This window comes from Aphelocoma coerulescens, chromosome 5 (genome assembly GCF_041296385.1).
Source record: "Aphelocoma coerulescens isolate FSJ_1873_10779 chromosome 5, UR_Acoe_1.0, whole genome shotgun sequence".
Taxonomy (NCBI): Eukaryota; Metazoa; Chordata; class Aves; order Passeriformes; family Corvidae; genus Aphelocoma; species Aphelocoma coerulescens.
The window spans coordinates 12987674-13011806 of NC_091019.1; the positions used below are offsets into that span (position 1 = coordinate 12987674).

At 42.4% G+C, this 24133-nt stretch overlaps 1 protein-coding gene across 3 annotated transcripts; it reads left to right on the forward strand.

Annotated features, from left to right (window-relative positions):
* The first annotated feature begins 9 nt into the window (after positions 1-9).
* Positions 10-23474, forward strand: DKK3 (dickkopf WNT signaling pathway inhibitor 3). 3 transcript variants are annotated; one of them, XM_069016611.1, is made up of 7 exons: positions 10-237; positions 1841-1978; positions 2479-2562; positions 17873-17965; positions 19338-19482; positions 21566-21722; positions 22893-23474. In XM_069016611.1, the coding sequence occupies exons 1-7, from the start codon at positions 67-69 to the stop codon at positions 23134-23136; spliced, it is 1032 nt and encodes a 343-aa protein (XP_068872712.1). In that variant the 5' UTR covers positions 10-66; the 3' UTR covers positions 23137-23474. The 3 variants fall into 3 exon arrangements, with proteins under 3 accessions (XP_068872712.1, XP_068872710.1, XP_068872711.1); XM_069016609.1 differs by lacking the exons at positions 10-237; positions 1841-1978; positions 2479-2562 and adding exons at positions 17260-17587; positions 17688-17785; XM_069016610.1 differs by lacking the exons at positions 10-237; positions 1841-1978; positions 2479-2562 and adding exons at positions 17260-17587; positions 17691-17785.
* Positions 23475-24133: the final 659 nt, after the last annotated feature.

Genomic DNA, 24133 nt, shown 5'->3' on the forward strand with positions numbered 1-24133 from the left:
CGGCGCTGAGCGCGGAGCGGCCGCGGTAGCGGAGGGCCAGCGGAGGGCCAGCGGAGGGCCAGCGGGATGCGGCGATGGGCGCTGGTGGCCGCGCTGGGGGCCGCGCTGGCGGCCGCGCTGTGCCTGCCCGCGGCGGGCGGCGGGCGGCGGCGGGCGGCCAGCCTGGGCGAGATGCTGCGGGAGGTGGAGGCGCTGATGGAGGACACGCAGCACAAGCTGCGCAACGCCGTGCAGGAGGTGCAGGGGCGGCGGGGGGCGCGGGGGGTTCCCTCCTCACGTATTCCCCGGGCGGGCCGCACCTGCGGGCAGCGCCGGCAGCATCCCGGCCGCGCTCCGCATCCCCGCCGGCCGCAAAGGAGCCGGGGGCGGCCCCCCCGGGAGCAGCCGCGGCCGGACCCGCGCTCCGGGCTGGGCAGCGCGGGGACCCCCGGCTCGGTGTCCGCCGGCCCCTCGGGGCTCGCCCTGTGTGCGCATCCCGGGGTGGCCCGGGCCAGCGAGGCGATGGTGCGGCTGGATCCCGCAGAGAGAAAGGAACAGGACGTGGCGAGGGGAGGAGGGAAGGGAAGAGTTACTTGATTGTCTCAGTGCAGCAGGAGCTAAGGCGCACGGGGGTATCCCAAACCAGGATTCAGAGCTGTATGTGTCCTGAAAATGTGTGGAGGAGCAGCTTGCTTGTGATGTAATTGCGTGTCTTGATCTCAAATTGCTGGCCCAGAATCGCACAGGTTTCAAAGCCAGGAACCAAGACCAATCCCCAAGCCATTGTTTTATATGGCTGTCAAAACACCTTGTCCCAGCACTCCCCTTTTTTGTGTGCTTTTTATTCCCCTTCCTGTTAAGGATCTTCCTTTCAAGTTCTCTTTTCCCCTCATTCAAAAATACATAGTCTACAAAACCCTTTAACTGACTGCCTGCTTGAGAAACAGACCTTGGTTTACTGTAATTAGAGAATTTCTGAACTTTTACAGTCATCTGGACGGTTGCTGAAATCTACCTCTGTCATTCACTTCATTTAGACTGCAAACACACTGAGACAAACCATTCTTTACAATGCTGCAAAGATGCTTAAGGGATGTAATCAACATTTCTGCCTGTTTTACTCTTTCTTTAGTCAGCTCTGGGTTGAGGAATGGTCTGTGTACAGCACAAAGTGTGAATTGTTTGAGCAGAGTCTTAGGAGGTAAATGTTTGCCCTTAGAGGGATTTGCAACTGTTGTTTAAAATAAACAGACACACCAAGAAGAGACATTTTGTCTTGGGAAAAATCCTGTTGTTCATCCTGGTTGAACTTGAAGCCTCCTAGCTCTGTTACAGTGGTTGCAAATAACAAAAGGACATGGTTTATTCCTGTGTGTTTACAAGATTCACACCCTTCTTCATCCCACAAACAAAGACAGTAGGAACGGAAACAGAATGAAATTCTGGATGTGTGTACCCTCATCTATAGGGCTGCTTCTGTTGACTTCAAGGGGCTTTGTAGATGTTTCTCTCTCTTTCCAGAATATTTTCTCTTCTTTGTCAGATAGGAAAGTCTGTCTGAAGTCTTCAGTGGTTTTCTGTGAAGAACAGAAAGCTGGGCTCTTGACTGGCATCAGCCTTTGCAGATACCAAATTGCCATTACCCTGCACGCTTTTTCCCCACACAGGGACTGACTTGGGCTTAAACAGCCCAGAGCTCAAGGGTTCAGCTCAGCCCTGCTTTTCTGGCCCGTTACAAGAGCTGCTGTCTGGAGCAGGCAGCGTCCGTCACTGGGGCCTGCACGGGAGGCATGGCTCGGTCTCTTTTGTGACATTTCTGCTAATTTTCAGTTGTTTGGGGTTTTTTTTCTAAATTTGGCAGATGGAAGCTGAAGAGGAAGGGGCAAAAAAGCTGTCAGAAGTCAGCTTTGAAAGCTTACCTCCCAACTACCATAATGAGTCCAACACGGAAACCAGAGTGGGCAACAGAACTGTCCAGACTCATCAAGAAATTGATAAGGTATGAGAAAACTTATATGTGGTGAGCTCTCCATTCTTACACACCTCTTCTTAAAAAAAAAGACCCCAATTTTACATTTTTATTCACACAATAATTTGGAATGTAAATTTCCCTGATGATAAGGACTTTGGGGTTTTATTATATCTTCTGTGCTTGCCTAATCACAGTGTTTAGGACACATCATGAAAGCTTAGTGTGAAATAATAATTTATTTTGAAAGAAGTGCCTGCTAAAAATAGGACACAGATACAGCTACATGGGGAATAAAAACCCAACCATCTCCTGCTCAGTTACCTTCTTTACAGTGTCATTTTAAATAGGAAAGGAGGTAGCCCTGTCATCTATTTTTCCCCCTCCGATTAGGGTCTATTAAGAGTGACAGCAAAATGGGAATAAAAGAGGGGATGGGAGCGGGTTAATTATTGCAGAATGTAGGACGGAGAGTCACAAAGGACTCATAAAAACTGTAGTTTTGATGTTTTGTTCTTTTCCTGTATCAGGTTACTGATAACAAAACTGGATCAACAGTTTTTTCTGAGACAGTTATTACATCTATAAGAGATGGAGAAAACAAGAGAAATCATGTAAGTGAGCACTTTTCTTTCCTTTTGAAAATCAAACAAATACTTTGGGTTCCTTGTTCAGAAGACTGTGACAGAGTTCACCTAACAAAATTTTGGAATCTTTCAAAACACACAAAACCATTGGGGTAAGCAGTCAAAAATGTTTGTGTTTTTTAATTAGTTTAACTTAGGAATATTATGAACTGGAAACAGAGTTTCAGTGTTGTGGTTAGTTGACCTGTTTGAACATTCAATTTGTCTGTTAAATATAAATGTTAATTATAAAAAGATAGTTACACAGCCCTTTCCAGTGAATGTGGATAAACCCTTAGTATAACAGTGATCTTGTCTTCCACAAAAAAAAAATTGCTTTATAGACTTTTAACAGTTGAAAATAACCCGAAATCATCTATTTATGAGGAATCTGTGGAACAACATATGGCTCTATTTGCTTTTTAGCCTAACACGGTGATGGACAGCTGGTTATGAAATGTCACTTTGAGAAGGGAGAGAGACAGGACAATAAATCCCCTCCCCTCTCAAAATATGGTTGTTTAAGGACTCTCAAAGAAGTTTAAAAAGCAAGAACATTCTTTACCTGAGTCTTGCAAGCACAGGTCCATTTGCTAAACATCAGTAGTCACATGAGACATTCAGCACATACCACTACTTTAAAAAATTGGGTTTTCTTTGGTTGCAGTCTTACCAAAATGGACTCTTTTTTGTGCTCTTAGTAAGACTGGCCTTGCCAGGTTTCCTCTGATAGCTGGCTTCATCTGACTAATAGTTTGTGGTTTGACTTACTTTAACATGTCCTGGCTTTTTTTAGAGTAACTTACCTCCAGATCTTTCACAGAAGCAGCTCTGTAACTATTTTATAAAACACTGAAAAAAGAAAAAATTATGGCAGTAGTTTCTAGTTTTAATGAGTACAGAACCTGAAATTAGTGCCTCTTTTCTGAAGTTTTCCCTCTTTCAGCTCATATTTTTATATTGCTGTTTAAGTTTGAGAATGGCAAGTAGCAAAATATAGCATGCACAAGCAGCTTTACTTTTTTTTTACTATTTGGCAAAGCTTGTAGCTTAAGTGAAAAGTCAAGGTATAAAATAAATTGTAGCTATTCTAAATTACATCTGCTTTTATACGAAGTGTTAACATCCTACACAGTGCTTTTTAATAATGAGATTATATGTAATGAAGACAATCCAAATGGGTTTTTTTTCCAAGCAAACGTGATAATCACCTTCAAATCCAGTGTACAAAGGCAAACTTTTAACCTTCTTAGCACTGGAACACAACACTAGTGATGTTTCATAATGTATTTGGCTTGCCTGTGGTGCCTAATCATTCTTCACAGCTGTAAAAAGTATTTCTAAATTAACTTCCTCCAAGGTTCATACAAAGTTCCTTATAAGCTTCATGCATCAAGGTGCAGCTGCATTTTCCATATGGGAAGTTCGCCTCGCTTACCAAGCCAGGGCTGCATCCAGAACTCATACTGTTCTTAGTGCTCCAGCTGAAGAATTTGAGGGCTGAACACACATTTTTGTCAGGCTTTGTGGTGGTGGCCTTTATGCAGCTCTGAACCAAGAAGAACCAGGGCGGATCCTGTCAGCTCCTCATCGCTTCCACCCTGCCGTGCGTTGCTCACCAGCATCCCCACTGCAGCAGCTGCTGAAACAGAACTGCAGTTGTTAATGTTTATTTCCCCCCCACACACTCATTTTGAGCTTTCAGCATGCCCCTGGTACAAACACCTTATTTAGAGGTTGCCAACTTAAATGAAAAACAGCCTATGGATGTACGTGGTCCTTATTTAAGGAGAGCCTGAAATTAATTTGACTGAGAGATGCCTAACAGAAGTAAATCTGAAGATGCTTGCAGACTTTAAACATTAAGGAGGAATATGAATCACTTTTGGTACTGCAAGGGCACAGAAATGTTGTAAGAGTAATGCAATTAAGAATTGGAAGATTTGTGTTACAGCAAGGAAAAAGGTGCTGCTGAGGAGAGATCTATGAAGTAGAAGAAAATTTTTGCCCAAATTAAAAGGCACTGTTGCTTAGATCTGTAAACTTAAGGTAAAAGAATTGGGAAATGAGCTGCAGAAAACTTTGCACTGGGCCCTTAGGTCATTTTTATGCACACAAATTTTCATACCTGAAGTTTTGTGTGGCATTGTGACGTGTGCCAGTCACTCTCCAGGCCACAGGCTTCACAGACCAATAGGTGGTGGAAGAGTGATTCCACTGTTTTCATAGGCTGAGTTTATGGGCTTGCCTTATAAAAGTTAAGGATTCCCACAGCTCCTGCACTTTAGGTACAAATTTGGGTGGTAAAAAGAAGAATTTTCCAAGCACCTTCACAAACCACCTGCTTTGAAGTTCAAACTCTGTGTAATTTATTACTGCAATAATTTGTGATAACTGGAACCCTACACCTCCTCAGTTTATATTTATTCTCTGTGCTGAGTTACAAGCCTCTGAAATCACTGGAAGTTTTTCATGTGACCTTTTTGGGCTTTGAGAGATGACACAAAAGCCTCACAAGAAGGCAAAGATGTGTCTGCATTGCAATAGTAAATCCACTTATTGGCTGGAATGAAATCCAGCACTGGAGAAGCAGCTTTGTGGGAAACAGGTTGTGCCTGCCTTTTAAATCACAGTGCTTGTCCTCCTGAAGCAGGTACCAATACACACACAAGTAGTCCATATAAATATTAGTGTGTACAGGTACATGAAGTGCAGATACACCAGGGAACACCCTCCACACACAGACTTTTCCTTTCAGAGTATTTCTTCCTGGCTCTGCCTCACAGAAGCATTCTCCTTAGACTGCTCTTTGTTACTGATGGCTCCTTTGGCAGTGCTTTTATGGCCAGGAGGCTGTCGCTGTTTTAAGTCTCCAGAAGGGGAGTTGGGCTCTTTGCCACTTCTGGCAATGCAGTCCAGTTCCTCAGAGGTGCTGCATTATTGGGAGGCCCCATTTACATTCCCAGACTCACATTCACTTTCTCAGATATCACTGAGGGCTGGCAGTCACCCCTACTGATGTCAGGCTTCAGTACAGCAGACTTGTGTTTTTACAGAGGCCAAACACAGGCAAGAGGTAGCTGGATGGGCATAAAGTCTGTGGAGGGCCTGACATCCATTTGTTCCTGGATTTAAGGCTCAAATACTCTGTAATTTACTTCTCCAGGGAGCACTGGTTAGCTTGCAAATTAATAGAGTATTTTCAGTCAAAAGTTCAAGCACAGAGCACAGCAAAAATAATAGCATTCCCCATTATCCTCTGAAAATCAAAACCTTCTCTAGCTTGTTGGCTAGACCTGTTTCAGTTCTGATACATTAGCCTGACCAAGGGAAAGCAAGGATGAAAAAGAAAAGGAAACAAAATTGGTACTAGTAAGGTTTGCTACACAAAGATTTAGTTGCATTTCTTCTCACTTCCATTCAGAGTAGTATTTTACATAAGCTCTCTCTTCCAATTCAAAGCTAGTGTACCTGAGCTTTTTTCTTGTCTCTAGTAATTTGAGAAATAATTTTAAAAAGCAGTATCTTCTTTTTAGCAAGGTTGATTTTTGTGTTTTGGGTTTTTCTTTTTCAAAGTTTAATGGAAGTATATCTGGTTGGTTTCAATTCTCTTTTTTGAAAGAGATTTTTAAAGATGCTGGTATCTAGGGCGAGTGAACCAGGCAACTGGAAGGATATAATGCATTTCTCATTTCACTTTGACACTGTGGAGCAGATTCCTTTCTTTTGCTTGTCCCTGGTGGCAGAGGCTGTTGAGGGCAGCGCTGTGCCTTCTCTTTAGTTATGCAGCACAGGTCAAAGTTCCTTTGTGGGAGAGTGGGGAGAGCTGCCCTCGGTGTGATTCTGTGCCAGGTGCTTGCCCTTCCTCCACCAAGGCGGGTGTGTGCCTGTGTGCACACTTGTTATCCGGGACACACCTCCTGCAAACACAGCAGCTGCTCAGAGAGGGACTTCAAACACCAGCACGTCCTTAGGAGGAGACCCTGTGATGCCCAGGCCTTTATCTCCATAAGAAAGGCTGCTGTTTGCACCCCTGGAGCTCTGGGCAGGGAGGTATCACTGTGAAACTGGGTTTACAAGCTGAGCTGGCAGGTCCTGGTTTATCTGCACAGACAGAATCGGTGGCATCCCTTTTATAACAGCGTCATTTAAACCTTTTCTCAGCCTTTCTCTTTATTCCAGCAGTAAAAAGAAAGAATATAGCTCAATTTCCCCCTTTTCTAGAGAAAAACAGTGGTTTCAATGGTTAAGCTGCAGCTCTTCAAGCTTCCACTTCTCTGCTGATGTCCAGAGCTGCCAAAGTTACCACTTGGTTCCTGTTGGGGCAACTTGCATATGATTTCACCAAACATGTTCTCAGCCACATGTACTGGAGTTGCTCTCCTTGAGGCCCATACTGCTCCAGGAGAGGAGTTCCTACCAGTGCTGTAGAGAAAGGAAGCTTTGGAAATTGAGAAGGAGCAATCAATGGAATGGAAATTGAAATTTTTCCATCAGCATCACTGCAGGAGAGGAGTCAGTGGCAGAAATTTGAAAATGCAGCATCTTGGTGTTGATTTCTGCTCCCTTATGTCTCAGGGAGGACTCTTGTTTTGGGCAGTCTTATATTTGGGTCCGATTTTTTTGTTTAATTTTTCACAGCACTTTTAGTCCCTGGTGACTTGCACTCAGCAACCTCAAACTATCAATAGACCCAGTAAGTGCATTCCTGAGTTGGAATCCTGGTCTCTGTCTAGCCAAAAATCACGTAATATCTAAATCTGGTAGGTTTTGTGTGTTTAATAATTTAATTCCTTGGTACTCTAAGTTTGCTTTTCTGTTAGCTGTCCAGCCTGCTGTGCTCCATTAATCACTGGACCAGTGCAGTTCTTTGCACAACACCCACCCTTTAGGTAATCCTTGGTGTAGGAGTAGATAAGGCAAACTGTACTTGTTTTAGAGAGCCATGGCTCCTCAGACCGGCTGAATTAGACATCCTTAACCAATTCTTACCATTTTACTGAACCCCCTTTTTTTGTTCCCTTTTCAGTTTCAGTCTTGGCAATGTAGAACACAAAGCTTTGGGGCAAGTGTGAATAGCTCATGAGGACAGGTAGCTTGTGTTTGTTAGAGTAGAAAATGACATGGAGAAGGGTGCAAAGGGAAACAGGATTTAGCCAAAGATGAGAAGAATTGCTCAATTAGCATTTTGAGTTGCTCTTGTTAATCTGGAGTATTTTCAGGCTGTGAATCTTTTTGTAGAGAGGGACATACTCTTCTTGTATGAAAAGTGTGATGGACTGTGTGCATATGTGAGACTTCATAGCTGACTCCATAAGCAGCAAATGCTCCTTAGTGATGCAAAAGCTATTAAGAGATTTAATTTAGGTCATGGATAGGATAGGATGATAGGATGGCCTTATTGTCAGTCACAGTGTATCTAAACCCAGTGTTTTTGACAATCATCTGATGTTCACTGGGCCATGGCCAAAAAAAATATCTGAATGTTAGCCTCAGTGAATGGAAAGACCTGCCAGAAGGAGTTTGAAATACAAGTGTCAAGTCTGATTCTGTACAAAGAAACTTCTCTGAGGAGGAAGGTGGGAAATCTCTGTAATTGCCAGCTGCCTGGCACACTCCTCAGTGTCCACATCTTTGCTTGCTAAACTCAGTCCATCCTGAGCTGGTTTTCTCTCAGAGAACGCTGTGTGGAAAGTCGTGGGTGCACACAGAGGAGCAGGAGTGGCCAGTGGGCACAAACATCCGTGCTTTTGTAACACTGTGGAGGTGCAGTGGCCACGGTGTGAGAAGTGAGGCTGCAGTTTCCATGCGCTCACTCGGCTCTCGGGCTCGATGGCCCTGAGCAAACAAGCAGCTGGGAGCAGCTGCTAGACCTTATCAGAGGCAAGAGAAGCAAGATGCCTTTTGCTGAGAGGGTGAGGCAAGCCAGGCAGGTGTTTTGGCTGAAAACACAACCAGCAAAGGTCTGAGAACACAGATCAGTATCACTTTTTTTTTTTTTTTTGCTCTTAAATGGCAGCTTAGATTTCCAGGCAAGTAACTGATGCAACAGCAAAAGGGTTACTCCTAATTAAAGGTATCAAATCCTGCTCTTGTTTGTATCAGTGGGAGTCTGAAGCAGCTCAGATAACTTTAGTAAGTTTACTTTGTTAGTACTGAAAAAAACTATTAAGAGAGTGACAAGGATTCCTTTAATATTTTCTATTAGTCTCGTTTAGTGTAAGTTGGTTTTTTTTCTGTCGAGTTAGGGAAACAAAACTGTGTAGTACTAACAAATATTCCAAAAGTCTTCATTAGCAATTCCAGTCTATGCCTGTATTTAGAATTGTTAAAAAATTTGTCACATCCTCCTGTGCTATAATGTGGTATTTCTGTTCCAGCTAAACCCCAAAGAAAAAGAATATTTTAACGCAAAATCAAGTTGGCTGAAGAGCCACCTCACCGTTTTTATCTCTCTGCACTATTGCCCTTTGAGTAGCTAAATATTGAAGAGGGAAAGCTTTTCCTGTGCTGAATTTCTCCTTGCCAAAAATGAGCTATTGCTGTAACACAGTGACAGTGCCTAGAACTGATTCAATGTTCTCAGCATGCTTAGTAAGAACAGACTGGTAAACCAGTGAGTTCCTCTGAAGGGTCCAAAACTTTCTCTTCTAGCCAGTGCTTCACCAGTGTCCATGCACCACTTCTAAAGCTCACAGCATTCTTGTTAGCTGTGGGTACAAATCCTGCCTTGTCTGAAGTTTTCCATGGGCAGGGAGGAATGAAGCTTCCCGCTTCTCCCTTGTTTGCACATTGGTTGCCACAACTCTTCTGCCAACAAGCCGTGATAAGGGAGTAGTGAGAGTCAAAGGGAGGTTGTTTACCTTTTCCCTGGTTTTGGTTCAGTTTTCCTGCTCATAACACGCTGAGTTTGTGTATCCAAGCCTGTGTGATTGTCTTTTACAGATCATGTCCGAGTTGTAGGGAGATACAAAAACAAACCACCATGACTGATTTTACTTTCTGCCTCTCCTAGATCAACATATTTATTCTCAGAGAAATGGGGCTTTTTAGTCTTCTCTTTAAGGTAACATACAGTCAGGAGAGTGAATCTTCCATGTGGGCTGGTGGCAATTTTGTGACATCTGTTAAGAGATCACAGTATGGATTATCTTTACTGAACGTCCATCAGCAGTGTTTCTTTCCTCTTGCCATACACATGTAGCAAATTGCTCATGAGAGGAAAAGCTTTAAGGCAAATGAGAATTTTTTTCCACTGGTTTTGATTACATGACTTAATCCATTGGCTCCAGCAGCTGCTTATTTGAGATTTTAGCTGAAACCATGTTATCTAATTAAGCAGCGAGCCTTAGCTGGCAGGGTAACAACAGTAGCTAAAGCTGCAGGAAATACAGGCTACAGCACTGGATGTATAGCATAAGTATTTTGTCTTTTTATCTTTTATTTGCATCTGTTATAATCTTAGATTGGTTGAGATAGATACAAAGGATACAAATAAAGGGGTGAAATCTGCAGCTGGTTACATCTGTGTTGTCATAGGTAAGGTGGCAGAATTTGCAGTGGCTGGGAGGTTGGCCCTGTGACACGTATATGATGAGCCTAAGTCTAACTTAACCTTCACCTGGACTTTAGGAGGGTTAGATTCTACAAAATCTGTAGGATGGTACTGATTTTATACCAGTGAGTAGGAGGAGAGAGAATGAGTGTGATCAGTGATTCCTCGGCCTTCTGTGCAGTTGTCTGGAGTCAGGAAGAGGTGTGAGATGCTACCAGTCCAGCTTGATGGTGTTTTATACTATGATTGATTAAGCTAAACCATGGAAATTGAAGGAAAGTGGTGAATTGAAGTTGTTTCTGTTTAGTTCTGTTTCATCAAAGGTTTGGCGAAAGAAAGGACAGAAAGAGAGAGAAAGAGAGAGAGGAAGGAAGGAAGGAAGGAAGGAAGGAAGGAAGGAAGGAAGGAAGGAAGGAAGGAAGGAAGGAAGGAAGGAAGGAAGGAAGGAAGGAAGGAAGGAAGGAAGGAAGGAAGGAAGGAAGCACTGGAGAATGGTGGCTTCAAATGCAATGCTTTGAGAAATGCATTTCTGTGTCAGCTGAGTGAGTCTCAACTTTGTTCTTCCTCCCACGTGATTCACAAAAGAGCATTTTGGCATCTTTTGTGCAGTGAGTGTCTGCCTGCCCTTTGCAGGGGCTGGGTCACTGCTAGCACTGAGGGACACCACTGGTGAGTGCATCAGCTGCCAACTCGTGGTTCTTCACCTCTGCAGCTCACAGAGAACCCCCCTCCACCTGTCCCACCTGTCCTGGTTCTTACCTTCCTAACAAGTCCACTCTCCCTTCCAGTTAGTAATGTATTGTAATGCAGCATGGTTGTACAAAAGATATACAGGGTGGGGTGGGAATTCTGCATCTGTTTACTCATTATTCTGTCTGGAAATGACTCAGAGCCTGCTTGTGAACTTAAATCATATGAGGAATCCCTCAAACTTCTTCCCTTAGAAAGTCCAGGGGGAGAAGCAGTATCTTACAGCACACAGAGAGTTTCACATCATGGTGTCTGGCAAAGGGGAGCCTCAGTGGTTTCTCTGGGTCCAGGAGAGCTCACAGCTGTCAGCAAGGGAAAGTTTTGGTCCCCTGGTAGGTGTTTGTCTTGGGCTTCATACGTGGTGGAAATCTGTAATACGTTCATACTCTTATGTCCCTTTTGGAAAAGGAGTGTGCTGAAGACCCTTTTTCCCTTCTTCCTCATTGGTGTTTTTTTAGGAAATGGAATGAATATTCATGAATAGTTGTCATCTCATGTTGTTGATATCCTCTAGGCACATGATTTCAGTTGGAAAATTAAATTAAGGGAATAAAAAAGCCTTTTGTAATCCCAAGAAATGCCCCACAGAGGAGGTCTTGAAGAAGCTTCAAAGAGTCAACATCTATGAACCAGATGCCTGTTCCATCCTTAGGCAGACATGGATTCCGTGTTCCCAAAATCCTTGAGTGCTGGAGATGATTTATTCCAATGCTATTGCTTTAATTCAAACCCCTTCTTCTTCCACCTACAGCTCATGGAAAATAAAGTATTTGATTTCTTCTACAGTAACAGCAGTGTCTTATGCTGTCAACTCTGCCATGGGCAAAATCCATTGAATGTGAATCCTTACCAGTGTACTTCTGTTCCAGTATTATTATCCTTGGCTGGCACCTTAAGCACAATTAATAAGTCTGTTCCAACTGTAGACTACCAAAAAAAGTATATTATATAGGAACAAATCCCATAACATTCAGGGTTTGAAATCAGTTCTGTGAGGGATGGGGCACAGGTCAGCATCTTACTCTCAGTGTGCTACTCTTAGTTTAGTGATTAAGATTAGCCAGCAGCTACTAAGTACAGAAATCTTGTTTTCAAAGGCTTTCCTTTTCACCCAGCTGTTTCACATCCTCACTGTGTACGGCTACTCTGTGTTGTTTTGCTTGTACAAATTTGCAAAATTGACATAGTTCAGTAGTGAATCATGGAAACTTTGTAGCTGCCAATTGTAGAGACAAGAGCGGCCGGCATTAAACTTCAGCTCCCAGGGAACATCATTGCATCAAAGCTGTGTCTTTGTGTGATTACTGCTACTTACAAATAATGGCACTTTGCAGCTTTGTGGCACTGCTCTACAGTGGCTCCACAACTGCTACTGGAGCTCAGGACATTTGGAATAAAACTCAGAATCTCTCAGACCACGAGTGTTTAGGCACAGCTTCTGCTTATCAAAGATTAAAGAATTGTTGTTCTCCACTTAACAGATCCACAGGTAGATGCATTTCTCTGTTAAGACCATTAATTGCAAACTTATTAGGAAAACTTTGTTTATAAGCATGCATCAGTATTTTGACCTCACATATACACATATATATATATACATATATGCACACATAGACACAGTTCTTTTATTCTTTCTTAGCTGTATAGCTCTCAGTTTCCAGACTAAGTTAATTACCTGTCAGATATATAATTTATGGGGGTTTTCTACCAAATTAGAATAGTTCTTCTCATGTGCCCACTTTGACACCATTGCAAAATAGATTGAAATGAGTACTTGGCACTGTGTTTCCTACATGGGAGCGTTTGCAGAAGCTGTAGTCCTGCCAGGATCAGGTTATTATTACTGAGAAAAAAAAGGGTGAGGGAAGAAAATGAAGTGTTTGCTTCTGCAGAATGACCTGCTATTAAATTATTGCAAGGCTTACAGAGAGATTTTGACCAAGAGTGAACAGAGCATGATCTGAGAGAGCATCCAGGCACCATTTTCCTCATTATTCTGAGGCATTTGTGAGGAATTTCTTTTAGTTTTGTTTTTTTGGGTGTAGTTTCTTCTTTCATTGGAGTCACCTCCTTGAAGCTGTGGATAAGATGATATTTTCTTTATTTCCTCTTTTGACACTGAGCATTAACTGCATAAGGGTCTGATCAGTGACAGGATCACTGTTTGTATGGTGGGAATAAGGAGGTGGTGTAGAAAGGGATGCTTTGGTGGTGAGCAGTTTATTGGGGGCCACAGACTGCCTCAATTCCCTCAGCTTTTTAACAGCATTTTAAAGCTAACATAGCTGTGTTTCTTTGGGTACCTAAAGCCAAGCTGAAGTGCCTTTAGGCCACCTTCAGTTATGTCATGAAGACATATTTTACATCCATTTATATTGTGTCATGTGGAGAACCAGAAATGAAATTTTCCCAATTAAAATGCTTCTGGGAAACGAGGGGAAAGGAATCAGATGAGATTAGCTCCATGGAGAAGTTCATGACAAAACCAAGGGACTTGTGTTTTGTTGTTTGTTAGTTTTGAGCTCAGAAGTCACATTCCTGTTGAAGAGCCACCCAAAGAGCTGGCTTTCCCTCACAGCACTGGGATGTGACCCCTACCACGGTTTGCAGCTCATGTCTGCTCTTCTCAGGACGTCTTTTTTTAACAGAAGTTCCTAATTTTACAAGTGCTGTGTACTTGGCAGGACAACAGTGAAAGGTTTGCACTGCTGGAAAGTATTACAGAGGTTTTGAGGTATTTCAAGGCAAATTAATTCATATCTCATTAAAGACAACTGCATTACATGCCCTGTCTAGACAACTGAGAGATTAGGAACTGGAATGCTACTGCATTTCAAATTAAAGTAGTAGTTTCCATAAAACAATATTCCATGCTATGTAATTCGGCCTTTTTTTTTTTAGTACATGTAGGATATAAAACAGGTTTTATGCTTCTTTTTTTTCCTTACTACTCAGCAGTTTTTGCCATCTGCTGCAGTAACGGAGACCAGTCCTACATGAAACAACTTGCAGAAATGGAAACAAAACCTAGAAGGGGATTTGTAAACACAGAAATGTTAACTCTTAGAAGGACTATTTGCTAAGAGATGTCAGTTCCAATGTGAACATGGCACTTCAGCCATGGCTGGAATTGTTGTTGTCTCATGAGGGCAATTGGGTCAGCTCTGGCACTGTTTGGGAAGGATCTGTAGCTATGGTTCGTGGAGGTTAACACTGAGTTCTACCTGAGTTAAAGGTTTTTGAAATGGGAATTACTTTGTATGGGGAGTTTTTAATAGACATGTAAAGGGGCTTTTGTTCAGAGAAGCTTTTGGAGCACAGTTATCCCTGAATACTGCAGAGATGTCCCCATGCATTTCCAAGGTTGTTACTAAAACTCATTTTCTAATTGTCACACGACTTGCTTTAGTAGCATTGCTTCCTGTGCTGTGTTTCTGCTGGCAGAACTTCCTTACCTCTCCAGAATCATTGATTTTTGCCTCTCTACTTCATGGCTTGGAAACCTGAAATCCATAGAGGGTTAGGAATGAACACTTTGGAAGGGCTATTCTGGCTTCCCAGCTGTGCAGAAAACAATGCTGCCTCTCCCTTCAGCTCCTTCAGAAGTTTGTAGGCACAAACTTTAACTGGATCACAGTAAGCCAGCAAACTGGGCCATCACACAGGGAGGGGAGAAGGGGTTCTCCTGCTTGAATCCCACTGTTCTCATGCCAGAGAACCACAGAAAAGTTGTATATTAAGTCATGACAGTGCCTTCCTCTGCTTTCTGGTGTTCTAAACTAAAGAAGGAGAGAAAGTCTCACTTAGGACAGTCCCTGACAAATATTGACTGAAGATATGAGTAGTGAAGAGAGAGTTTTGTTTAAAGTTATCTTTGAAGAGCTTTCTGAGAATGGAAGCAGGGTGAGTGTGAGTGGGGAGAGGGAACAGACAAATCAAATGCCAGTTATGAATTTAAAATCAGTGAGTCCATTTTGAAGGTTAGACATGATCAGAGTATTTTTTAGTCTACTCTTAGGTTTTTAATCAAGGATTAAGGGGAAGAAGAGCAAAGAAAGTGAGTGTTGTTTCAGTACATACTGTATCACCAGCAAAACAGAATATTAAAAATACTGCCATAGTGAGGTACAGAAACCAGATGAACCCTGCCAAAGAAAGTGGTTTCTTTGTGAAATTAGGTTAACTCTGGCCATGTTGCTCTGCTTTCATAACTTGAAATGAGAAATTCTTTGCTTGTCCCTCTATCCTCCTTGGTGTGCTGTATGGGCAGAGGGTGATGTGGTGCACAGCACAGTGGGATACATCCCACCAGCCACTGCAGTCTGCCAGAACAGCCTGTGGCACCTGCCAGGCCCTGGGGGCTGCAGATTGACACATCACACTGGAAGAAAACTCTTCTTTTGTGCCTTTCCATGTGTGCAAAGGCCTGAGGGAAAGCACTCCTGTCAAAGCTTGTCCCAGCAGCTCTGACCTGCACAGTCCTGCACCCGCTGTTTCGGTGGTCTGAGAGCTGCCCTGTTTGACTATCACCAGCATCACTCACTGTTTTATTCTCAAATAAAATGGATGCTAAATATTCTTTAGGAAAGCAAGAATCTTTGGCATAATCTACCAAAGACAAGAAACCTGAAGTTTCTTTCAGCAGCAGTTGTTTCAGCAGACTTAGGAATCTTTTCCATCATTTTCATCCTCTTGTTGAGTGGGTTTTTCGTTGGTTTTTTTCTTTTTTTTTTTTTTCCCTGTTGGTTTTGGAGCAGATCCTAATGCCCAAATTGCTTCCAGGTGCTGCAGGATATTCACTGCAGAGCACAATATTATAATAAGAGTCCACAGGATGCTGAGCATGTCCTTACAGGTACATAGCATGGGATTTTCCATCCTGGCTTCTGTTGTTTATGGCTCCCAATACTCCCATTAATAAATAGACAATGCTGCTTTCACTCTGTATTATTCTTTAGCACTTCCCAAACAGCATATTCCTTTTCCACAGCATTAAATTAACTGGTATAATATCAAAATGGATTTCAGGGAGATGTACATCATTATCACTGTGGCTGGCTAATTCTGCCTTTAAGTTATCTGCCCAACTTGTGTGCTCTGCTGCACATCAGAACCCTACACTCCCTCTCCTCAGTTTATGCAGTAGCTCCTGCAAAGACAAAATATTCTGAGAAATAACTTAGTTTGCAGAGTTCCAGGAAAAAATGGATTGTTCAGAATCTATTGCAGCTGATGAAGATGTTCAGATTTGCTCCTTGTCCAGCAGCTATTCTGTGTTAAGGTAGCTGAATTATAAAAGGTCTGTTGCCTGATTAAAGAAAGAAAAATAATAATAAAAATGTATACGGTTACATATCTGCATGTAAGCATTACTGAGTTCTGCATTGACTATGGATATCTGGGTGAAGTAAATTGGTTTGGAGTGTGGCACACTATTTCACAGAGATCATGTGAAAGGAAGCCTTTTACAGGCCAGGAAAGAAACCCACAAAGGGATTTTTTCCCCCTGACTGGAAACCCTCATAAAACGGAATGTCTGAACTGGTGGGACACAATTCAGTAAGAGGAAAAAGTTTTTTGGTGTGGGACTCATTAATTCAGGAGAAAGCAGCAACTGGAGAATTGCCACTTTGGTGTTAGGTGGTTTTAGAGCTAGAGAGAGAGTTATTCCATGAGCTTAAAAACAATTATGGCAAGATTTCTCCTTTGTGGAGAAGGACAGTTGGAAAACCTGAGTACAGCGAGACCTGGCTGTTTGCCTGAGAGTGGATGGAACAGGAGTGAAACAGTGGGGTCTATTCTGGGTATGATTTATACAGGGGATTCATCAAAGCAGCCAACAAAGCTACAAACAGCTACACAAGTTGGCCTAGAAGAGCACGGCTGCTGAAGAGAAGTGGCTGCCTGCTCACTTGGAACCACAAAATCTCCAATATACTCTATGACATTTGGATATTTGGATTTTGATCCACCTGGTTATGTAGCTCTCAGTCCTCCACTCCTGCCCCAGTCTACTGCCACCAGCTGATCAACATTTTTCACATTAACAGAATTTTTATCATAACAGGAAAGAAAAAAAAAAAAAAAAAAAAAAGTGGAACACACACAGTACTGGGATAATGAAGTTGAAAAACATTGTGGTAATTTATAGCAGCCTAGACCTGGTCATTCTAATTCCTTAAAACAGCTAAAATGACTTCTTCTGAATCATAAACATGTAACTTGAATGTCAAGTCATTGACTTGGAAAGAGTCAGGCTCTAGACTGTGTTTAGCTTCTGTTCTGTGTTCTGGGTAATCAAACTGCTTGGAAACATCTGAGGTGGCCAAAGTGGGTAATTCAGACAGGGCTGGTTCAGGCAGAGCAGCCTTGCTTCACACATGGCAAGAACCCTCCAAAAGGCTGAATCTGGAGAAGATCTGAAGACAATGAGATGCTTAGTGGAAACTTTCAATAGAGGTTGCACAGATGATCTGCTCCAGCAAGTGAGATTAATGTCTGCTGAAGAGCAGCCAAGTGCTTACTTCAGAGAATTCAAGGATTTTTGTGTGATTCCTTTTGCTTTTTCCTTTCCCTTCCCACTAACAATGGTCCAAGCCAATGCTGGAGTACATGGGACTCAGAATGGTGTTGACTACATTGTTTCCAGCCTGGAAGGAAAAAAAAGGACGTTTTACAGAAGAGGGTTAATCGCACCATTTTTTAGAGGTAACCATTAGATGGGAAAACAGCCCCCCCCCCCCCCCGTGAACCAGACACAAATATATCCACTTGCTCCCTGTGTTCTCCTCACTGCCATGCACTCAAGAAGTGAAGCCACCCAGCAATTTGAGGCCAGAGGATTCAGATAAGCCAGGGAGAGGGCACTGGTCTGTTACAGAACCATGGTTGTACAAGAAACCCCAAGTAAGAAAAATAATCAATGAAGAGTTTCTGGTAGTTCAAGGAGAGGCATGAATTTTTGGCAAATCACGCTTTTATCCTTTCCTTCAGGAGTGTATCATTGACGAAGACTGTGAAACAGGGAAGTATTGCCAGTTCTCCACCTTTGAATACAAATGTCAGCTCTGCAAGCCCCAGCACACAGTAAGTCCTGAATGAGATGGGGTTTAATGTGATTTTTAGAAACTCAGTAAGTTATTGTTGCTAATGTCAGCAAGTCGAAATTGACGGAAAAGAAGCTGCAAAGCTTTCTGCATGAGGGTAAAAAAGTTTTTATGTTAACATGGAGTAATTAAAACTCAAGATTGGGATGAACCAACACCTACCTCTCTCCCCACCTTTTCTTTGCAGTTCTCAGTAGAACACTTGTAGGATAAAGAAAGTAAAAACTGGATCCTAGCTACACTTCTGTTGTAAAGTGAGCTCAGGCTGAAGGAGGTGGGATCAATTCCCCAACATGGAACCTCCACAATTACAGAGCATTTTTTTCCTTAATTAGCAGGCCTTCATAGTGCCAGTGTAGTCCTACACCTTGCCCTCTGTTAAGCACTGCCTGTGGGATCCACTGGAAAAGAAATACAGTTTTTTTATGGCTGCCCAGACAGGGCTTTACACAGACAGGAAAAAGCTGCTGAAGCACTGACCTGCTATGACTCCTTAAGATTGTTAATCAAACTACCTAAAAAAGGAAACAAAGTGACTCACATGGTTTTTATTAGGTTGATTTCTTAGGTGTGTGTAGTTGAAACACTGGGGCAATTGTCATACAAAGCTACCTCTAGCTGGAGATTTGCATTTCTGTTTTGCAAAGAGATTTTTTCCAGACAGACTTTTTCAAAGATTCTTAGTTACCACTGAGGTCTGGTTCTTATTACAACTAAAATATGGATTTTAGTAAGATTTTTTTTTTTTGCTTTGCTCTTTGAAAACAATTCTTCTGAACAAACTGTAAATTCCTGACTGCATTTAACAATGGAAAAAAATCAGTAATGTTCTCCATTGATGATGGTTCATTTATTAATTTTAGTTTCCCTTGATTGCAGAAAGAGGGCTCCCAGGAGAACTTAGAGCAGCATTTCAGTACCTAAAGGGGCTACAAGAGAGCTGGAGAGGGACATTTTGCAAGTGCATGTAGTGACAGGACAAGGGGGAATGGCTTCAAACTGAGAGCAGGTTAGGTCAGATATTGGGAAGAAATTCTTCCCTGTGAGGGGGGTGAGGCCCTGGCACAGGTTGTCCAGAGAAGCTGTGGATGCTCCATCCCTGGAAGTGTCCAAGGCCAGGTTGGATGAAGTGCTGCTGCTCTGCTGTGGAGGTTCCTGTCTGGCAATAGTTCTATGTCTGCTTAACCTGAGAAATGATGCAGTTTTATTAAGCAGCGGGAACATGACATACGGATCTTTAAAGTACATATTGTTGTCTTCAGGCTCAGGGTTTAATTCTGTGTGTAGCTGTGTGTGATACATGCAATGAGTGCTACAGTGCCAGTTTTCTCAGGAGCTTTTGCCTTTGGCAGCCCTGCTCACGGGATGTGGAGTGCTGTGGAGAGCAGCTCTGCGTGTGGGGCGAGTGCACGAGAGCCTCTGCCAAAGGGGAGAACGGCACCATTTGTGAGAACCAGCACGACTGCAACCCTGGAACGTGCTGTGCTTTCCAGAAAGGTACTCAGGGGTTAATCCTGTTCCTCTCATCATGCAGGGGCGTTGATATTTGGCTCTTTTCAGCCCAGGGAAAATGGTTAAATCTCTACAGAATCAACAGGTTGTTCTCCCTTGGCCTGTGGAATGCACTGTGTTAACTCCATTATAAAACTTAGATAGAATTAGGAGTGAGAAACAGCCTGATGGGGTGCACACTGGTGAAAGCAAAGCCCGTTGCACACTAGAGATGAGACCAGCAGCAGAAGCACAAAAATTTATATTTCTAAAGGGGAGTCTTAGACATTTAAAAGCAGCAGAGATCTATGTCAAATTTACCCACAATAGAGCAAAAATAAGAGAATTAAAAATGTGCAGAAGAAATTAATGAGCTGGATGAAAGTGGCTTCTCCTTCCTCTCAGCAAGCAGAGCATCAGAATCACACTGCAGATACATTTCATACTCCAAGTTTTATGTGAGCCTTCCAGGGCATCACACCAGGCAGTAGTGACCAGGCAGCCAAGAGAGACAGAGGAATGACATCCCAGGTTATGTTGTCAGTCCACATGGGAATGTGAAACTTGATTTACAGAAGGGAGAGCAGAAGGTCTCGGGCCTGAAATCAATCCCCAATCCTGTCTGGTTGGGGTCCAGTTTCTTCTGATGGTTTATATACACCAGTTCCTCACTGCATTTATCACAGCTCACCTTATTTTAGTAGTGACAGGACACAATTCCAGCCATCTCCCTACAGCAGGTAGATACTTCCCTAGCTTTTTTCCTTGCTGTGAGCCAGAGGAGGCCTTGTACTGATGGTTGGGCCTGTCCCACTCTCAGCCTGCTGGTGGATCAGGCCAGCAGGGCATTCCAGGAAAACAAAGGAGAAAGCTCCAACACCATTTAAAAGTAAAGAGGATCTGCTCAGCTTTCCCATGTTAATGTGGAGCATTACATAGTGGACCTTCAATATTAAGTTTGGTTAGGAAGGAACAAGAGATATATAGTTATTGATAAAATTATATATATATAAATATAAAAATAAATCAATAGGTAAGAACATTGATGAACATTGATAGAATACTCTTATTAGAACTTAAATTTTTCTATTGATTAGTAGCAATGAATTTTTATTCTCTATGGCTGTCTGCTTTAGCAGGGCTATAGGGTTTTTCAGGTTAGGCCCAACCTCAAGGCCTTTCTCCATCACTAGAGTATTGCAAAAGATTGTCCTAATAACAATGCATATTTTTTATGTAAAACTTCAGTAAACTGTGGAGTATTTGCTGCTCAGTATATGGGAACTGATAGGTCAGATACATTGAAGCACATGTGTCTGTGCATACATACACATATATGTGTCTTTTGACCAAGCCTGGTTTAAAAACTTCAGATTTTGAATTCTTCTCATATTTTATCCTGCCATATGAGGTGACTGAAGACAAGAGGAGGAAGGGAGGTTTTATAGGAACATCTGGAAGAGCTGAATTCCAGACTGAGACTGTGAGTAACTGACATGAGGAAACCCAAAGGACACAGCCTTTTAAAATAATTTCTTACACAGGCTGAAATTCAGCCCTGTGTAGAAACAAAGGTGCCAAGCCCCAAATGCCATCAGACAGCTTTGCCTACAGCAGAATTACTAAAATAAATTAAGTGTCTGAGTTGCAGTTCTTATAACTTCATTATTTAGTCTCTGAACAATTGCTCTGTATTTGCAGCCTCTGCAAAATAACGGAGTTCTAAAGGAGAGAGGTATTTTTCTATTCAGATTTTGAACTATTTATGCTACTCATTGCAAAGGATTCACTGTAATGTTAGTTTTCTTGGGATTAGAAGAGTTTGGAATCTCCAAGGGCTGGAGTTGTGCTGTACTGTCTTGACAGCAGTCTCTGAGTCAAGCTGATCGTGCTCATTAAGGATGAACTTCAAATGTCTTACTCCCACCTAGTGGAAAAAACATGGTTATAGCTCCCTAACATGTAAGTGGACTTAAAAAGAGATCAAGCCTGTCTTTTTATATCTTGCATAAAGAATTAAACATGGGGTCATCCCAGTTTAGCAGACAGATAACAACCTCTCCTAAAATGACTTTACTCTGGCCTGCAGAGCTGCTGTTTCCTGTGTGCACACCCTTACCTGAGGAAGGTGAACCCTGCCATGATCCTTCAAACAGGCTTCTCAACCTGATCACCTGGGACCTGGAGCCCGATGGAGTGCTGGAGCAGTGCCCCTGTGCAAGTGGCTTGAGCTGCCAGCCCCACAGGTAAGGACCAAAGCTGGGCAAACAAGCTGCTTGAAATTTTTGAGGGGTCTATTTCTGTGGTAAACAGATAGAGAACACACAGATTCTTCCTCACTAGAAAAGGTTTTGACAACTTTTTTCATCTGTAGCATTGAAACCTTCTGCTTTGTCCCACACAAATGTGCCCAACTAAGTTTGGCAACGCATGAATCTGGCATGAATTAAGTGTGTGATTTGATGGGGCTGGTACTGCTTTTTAATCAGGCAGTACTAACAGCTGTTGAGATGCATCATTCCAATTCTCTGCACACAGTCCCTGTCCACCAACTTTCTGTGTGAGACTGGGCTTCTGACAGATGTTTTGCTTGCTTTACAATGCAAGACATGTTAAAGGTATTTTAACACAAACTTTTCATAGCTCATGCTTTTAAGATTTCTTTAAAATGAGTTCTTTGCATCGTCAGCAATTTCATTGGCAGAAAGTGAGATCATTTTCAGTTTTGCTAAAAGCATTTTTAGAAAACCTACATTTTCTATGAAATAAACTCTCCAAGTTTGCTCCTATGCTACCAGCATCATATTAATTTCCAACAAGACATCATAGCTGGGATAGAGATGTAGATTATTATTTCTCTCTTCTGTGTCCAACTCTTTCTACATTTTTTCATGCTTGAAAAGGAATTGGGTAACATTTTGTTTCATAAATGTCATCAAAGGAAGCAAGCAGAGCTGATCCCATCCTTTCATCACTAAAATTTTTGTTAATGCACCATTAACCTCAGGGAAAGTCTGTCAGCAAATGTCAGGTCTAGTCAGAACAATGTTTCAGATGAGGATGTAGAAACACAGAAATTAATTAGGGTGTGAATATAGCTGAACTGTCCAGAATTTTCTATCCGAATTTAAAGATTCAAGTAACATTTTTTTGTTACCTGTTTTTTTTGAGAGCCACCAACATCTTGTGTGCCAGGATCAAACATTTCGTGCTGTTAGGATCTCTGTATGTGGAAATCACATTTATAACTCTCCAGCTGTCAAGCATGTAAGAATCAGATGCTTGTGAAGTCAGCTAGGGTACATCCGTTGTGCATTTAACATGTTTTTATGTGAGGAGGGAATGGAGAATTGCATGAACTAGAAGAAGAACACAAAATGATGTACTGTATGACCAGATGTGCCTTTTTCCAACAGCCACAGGTCTACATCTGTGTGTCAGCTGTCTGCCAATGAAACCCAGAACACTGAAAAAGAAGATCCCTTAGTCATGGATGAGATGCCCTTTCTCAGCTTGATCCCCCAGGATCTTCTCCCTGATTATGAGGAAAGCAGCGTCATTCAGGAAGTGCGGAGAGAATTAGAAAGTCTGCAGGACCAAGCAGGTTTCAAGCCTGAGCCTGACTCAGCTCAGGACCTGGTTTTGGGAGACGAAATCTAAAGCCCAAGCACCAGTTTAGTTAGTTATTTCTAGATTTTTTTTTGTCTAGTGTCTTGCCTGTATGACCCCTAAACACACACTGCTGGATAGAAGTGCAATAAATGAGGTCTTCAACGAACATCCTTCTCTGTGCACCAAACCTGCATGTCCCAGCTACTGCGGAATTCATTCAATCCCTGGACCAAACTTTCTGTCCAACGGGAACCATATGAGTGTTCTGGATTTGTACTTTCCCCTTGTATGTCAGAAATAAACTCCTTAGTACTTGTACTCATTAAAAAATACACACAAGCATAAATAATTTTAAGTTACTAGCAACTGTAGAAGTGATTTCTGAATATGGATGTTCAGAATTGTTTTATTTCTGTAGGGTAAGAACCATCTACTTTGACACTGTTGCGGCCATTGATTTTAAGGAATATTTAAAGGAATTTTTTATTTTTTCTTTAGAATTGGTTTATGCTTTTAATACACCTCATAGGCATAAATCTGTGCATGTTACACGATGTGATTATTTTTACCACCTTAAAAGGTCATTGATTTAAAAAATCAATAGCAAGCTAAGAGTAAAATCCGACCCACCAACCTTCCCAGCTCCCAGCTGTCTCACCAGTTTGCTGCCATGGCTCCTCCACTATTGATGGTTTTCTGGGGTATAGATTTCACCATCTGTTGTTGCACATGGTAAAACACGACACGAGGTTCCAGCCAAGTAACTTTTCATGGCACTTCTTCCCAGAACATCCCTACTGCTCATGTCTAGTTTGGAACAGCAGAGTACCAATAACTGGAACAGGTGTATGACTGTGCTACCAATCTGCACATCTTGCACCTGGTGCATGAAGGCTTTTCAACAAAGTCCAAGGGTACCATCATCATTATACACAGGGAGGATATCTCATCAGAACTGTCTGACTTTTGGTTTAAGGACTCTACAACCAATTCTCACACCAACACACACACACAGACACCGGCTCGGAGAGGTCACTGAACTTAC

Coding starts and splice junctions, on each gene's coding strand:
- DKK3 (XM_069016609.1), top strand. CDS start 17,260: ATGGCAAGAACCCTCCAAAAGGCTGAATCTGGAGAAGATCTGAAGACA. Junction 17,588..17,687: donor AATCGCACCATTTTTTAGAG/GTAACCATTAGA, acceptor CATGCACTCAAG/AAGTGAAGCCACCCAGCAAT. Junction 21,723..22,892: donor TTGAGCTGCCAGCCCCACAG/GTAAGGACCAAA, acceptor TTTTTCCAACAG/CCACAGGTCTACATCTGTGT.